We start from the raw sequence: 3,097 nt of genomic DNA on the forward strand, positions 1-3,097 counted from the left end.
CCACGGCTCGCATGCGTGTTATACCAGTCCCTGACAAAGATACTATCATTAAGGATCTCCGAGCATCTCTCGCCCGAGAACAAAAAGACAATGGGAAACTGATTGTAACTCTACATACTCTGCAAAAAGAGAAGCACGAGCTGGAGGAACAGAAAGCCCATCACCAGGCTCTCTTGGAGCAGACCTCTTTCATAGCGGTCCAACGACATCAGCAAGATGCAGTGATCATTCAAGAACTGAAAGATTCGGTGCAGCATCTGAATATGCATAATGAACACTTACAAAATCAGGTTCAACAACTTCAGGATGCCCATATCGACTTGGAACCTGAAATGGAACCAATAGAAGAGCCAATGGAAGACGAAGCAGTAGGAGATGACGAGATTTTAGATGATTGAGGATTTAGTGTCGCGACTAGTTGTAATAAGGATTTTTAATTCATTTGCTTTGTAATAAGGATTTTTAATCCATTTGCTTTCTCATGAATTTTCTTTCCTTTTGTTATTCCTAAAACTTAGATTTTTATTTTTTCCTTTTTCGTTTGAATCAATAAAAAGTTTATTTGGTTTTGTCAATGGTCGTTTTCAGTTCATGATTAACTCATATATATGTTGGCAAACAAATATCTTAGAAGCTTGTACCATTGTAGGACATGGACGGAAGACCAGTACGAAACAACCGCAACCCGCGTTACTGAAATCGCAACAACAACCGGAATAACATTGACAATGAAGGGAACCTTCCTCTGCCACCACCACCACCAGGATTGGGCCTAAGTCAAGTCGACTTAATGGCCATAGCAACTATTGTGGCTACTGTCATCCAAGGGTTGGGAAACACAAACGTCAATGGCAATCCGCCACCACAAGGTGGTGGCGAAAGAATCTAACTCAAACATTCAAAGGAGACCCGGACCCCGAAATTGTCCAAAACTGGATCAAAAATATCGAGACCCAACTCCGCCTACTCGAGATTCCCAATGAGTTCAAGGTGGATGTGGTGACATCATTCTTAGAAGAAAAAACAGGCAAATGGTGGGAGACAGTCTCACCAGCTTTGACAGCAGATGGACCTATTGCATGCAACAGTTTAGAGAGGTATTCTTGAAACAGTATTACCCTGCTGAAGTGAGATTACAGAAGTTGAGTGAATTCGAAAATTTCGCTCAAACTTTGGATATGTCTGTGGTGGAGTATACTTCAAAGTTCAAATCCCTTGGAACCTATGCACCCACTATCATGGCTGATGATACCTTGAAAATGCATCGGTTCAAGCGTGGTCTGAATATCCGTATCCAGTCATCTTTAGCAGTTTACCAACCCACGAGCTTTGCTGATCTAATGGGTGCAGCAATAAGAGGCGAGACAGACATCAAGCGCCGGGAGGATGATAACAAGAATAAGAGACCTCCTTCTGGACAATATTTTCAAGGGAAACAGCCATTCAAAAGACCAAATCAGTCCAGTGGGTCATTCAAAGGCGCTTCATCCAGTCCAACCTACCAAGAGGCCAAGATGTGCCCCATCTGCAATAACCTCCATTCTGGGGAATGCCAAAGGAATACTGGTGCATGCTTCAATTGTGGGAAGTTAGGACATCGAATTGCTGATTGTCCCGAGCCTAAGAAAAGATCATGGTCAAATACTGATACTACCCCCAGCAAGCCAAAGGAAAATAAGCCTTACGCTCGTGTGTTTGCAATGACTCATAAAGAGGCAGATGACTCAAACGATGTCATGGAAGATACCATTCTAATCAATGAAATGTCAGCATATGTATTGTTTGATTGTGGTGCCACTCATTCGTTCATATCTAAGAGGTTTGCTAAGAAATTAAGGTTGATAACTGAAATACTTGTTGAACCCTTTAGAGTAGCAACTCCCACTAGTAAAACAATTGAAACACATAGGGTGCACAGAGATTGTGAGATTTGTATCAATGATCACCTATTTCAAGCTGAATTCATTCAACTAAACATGGTGGAGTTCGACGCCATTCTGGAAATGAATTGGCTATCAAAGAATCACGCAATTGTAGACTGCCGCTTGAAGAACGTCAAACTAAGGGCTCCGAACCAAGAAGAAATCGTTTACTATGGCAAAGTCAAGAAACAAGAATCCTTACTATCTGCTTCCCAGACTTGGAAAGCCATGAAAAATGGAGAATAAGTTTACCTGGATATGTTAAACAAGATGAAGGAAGGAACCACACTTGCACTAGAAGAGATTCCGGTAGTACAAGAGTTTCCAAATGTCTTTCCTGAAGAACTCCCTGGCACAATCCCCGACCGCGAAGTGGAATTTGAGATTGATTTAGTACCCAATGCTACATCAATCTCAAAAGCACCGTACAGAATGGCTCCAGCAAAATTGAAAAAACTCAAAGAACAACTTCAAGAATTGTTGGATAAGAAGCAAATCCGACCAAGAGCATCCTCATTGGGAGCTCCTGTCCTATTTGTGAAGAAAAAAGACGAAAGCATGAGATTGTGTATTGATTACAGGGAACTGAATAAGATCAAAGTCAAGAATAAATATCTGTTTCAAAGGATAGATGACTTGTTTGACCAACTCAAAGGAGCTACAGTCTTTTCAAAGCTCGACTTAAGGTCAGGCTACCACCAACTAAAGGTCAAAACAGACTATATTCCGAAGACAGCCTTCAGAACAAGGTATGGACACTATGAGTTCATGGTAATGCCGTTCCGGTTAACAAACGTTCCGGCAGCTTTCATGGATCTCATGAACAGGGTATTAAAACCGTTTCTTGACAAGTTTGTTGTAGTGTTCATTGACGATATTCTGGTATATTCATCAAGTGAGGAGGACCAACAAGAACATCTTCGTCTCACCCTCCAGACGCATAGAGAAAAAGAACTGTACGCCAAGTTCAAGAAATGCGAATTATGGCTAAAGTGCGTCACATTCTTGGAACACATAATATCAGCAGCAGGAGTGTCTGTGGACCCAAAGAAGGTAGAAGCAATCATTGATTGGTCGAGACCAAATAATGTGATAGAAATTCGAAGCTTCTTGGGATTAGCAGGCTATTATCGAAAATTTGTTGAAGGATTTTCTTCAATAGCCATGCCCCTCAA

At 41.5% G+C, this 3,097-nt stretch overlaps 1 protein-coding gene across 1 annotated transcript; it reads left to right on the top strand.

Moving 5' to 3' along the window:
- The first annotated feature begins 1,031 nt into the window (after positions 1-1,031).
- LOC140962580 (uncharacterized) lies at positions 1,032-2,168 on the top strand. The gene has a single exon (XM_073421532.1). The coding sequence runs from the start codon at positions 1,032-1,034 to the stop codon at positions 2,166-2,168; it is 1,137 nt and encodes a 378-aa protein (XP_073277633.1).
- The last annotated feature ends 929 nt before the right edge of the window (positions 2,169-3,097 follow it).

This window comes from Primulina huaijiensis, chromosome 17 (assembly GCF_012295235.1).
Source record: "Primulina huaijiensis isolate GDHJ02 chromosome 17, ASM1229523v2, whole genome shotgun sequence".
NCBI lineage: Eukaryota > Viridiplantae > Streptophyta > Magnoliopsida > Lamiales > Gesneriaceae > Primulina > Primulina huaijiensis.

Excerpts from the sequence above, each read along its gene's own strand:
- LOC140962580 (XM_073421532.1), top strand. The coding sequence starts at position 1,032 with ATGGTGGGAGACAGTCTCACCAGCTTTGACAGCAGATGGACCTATTGC.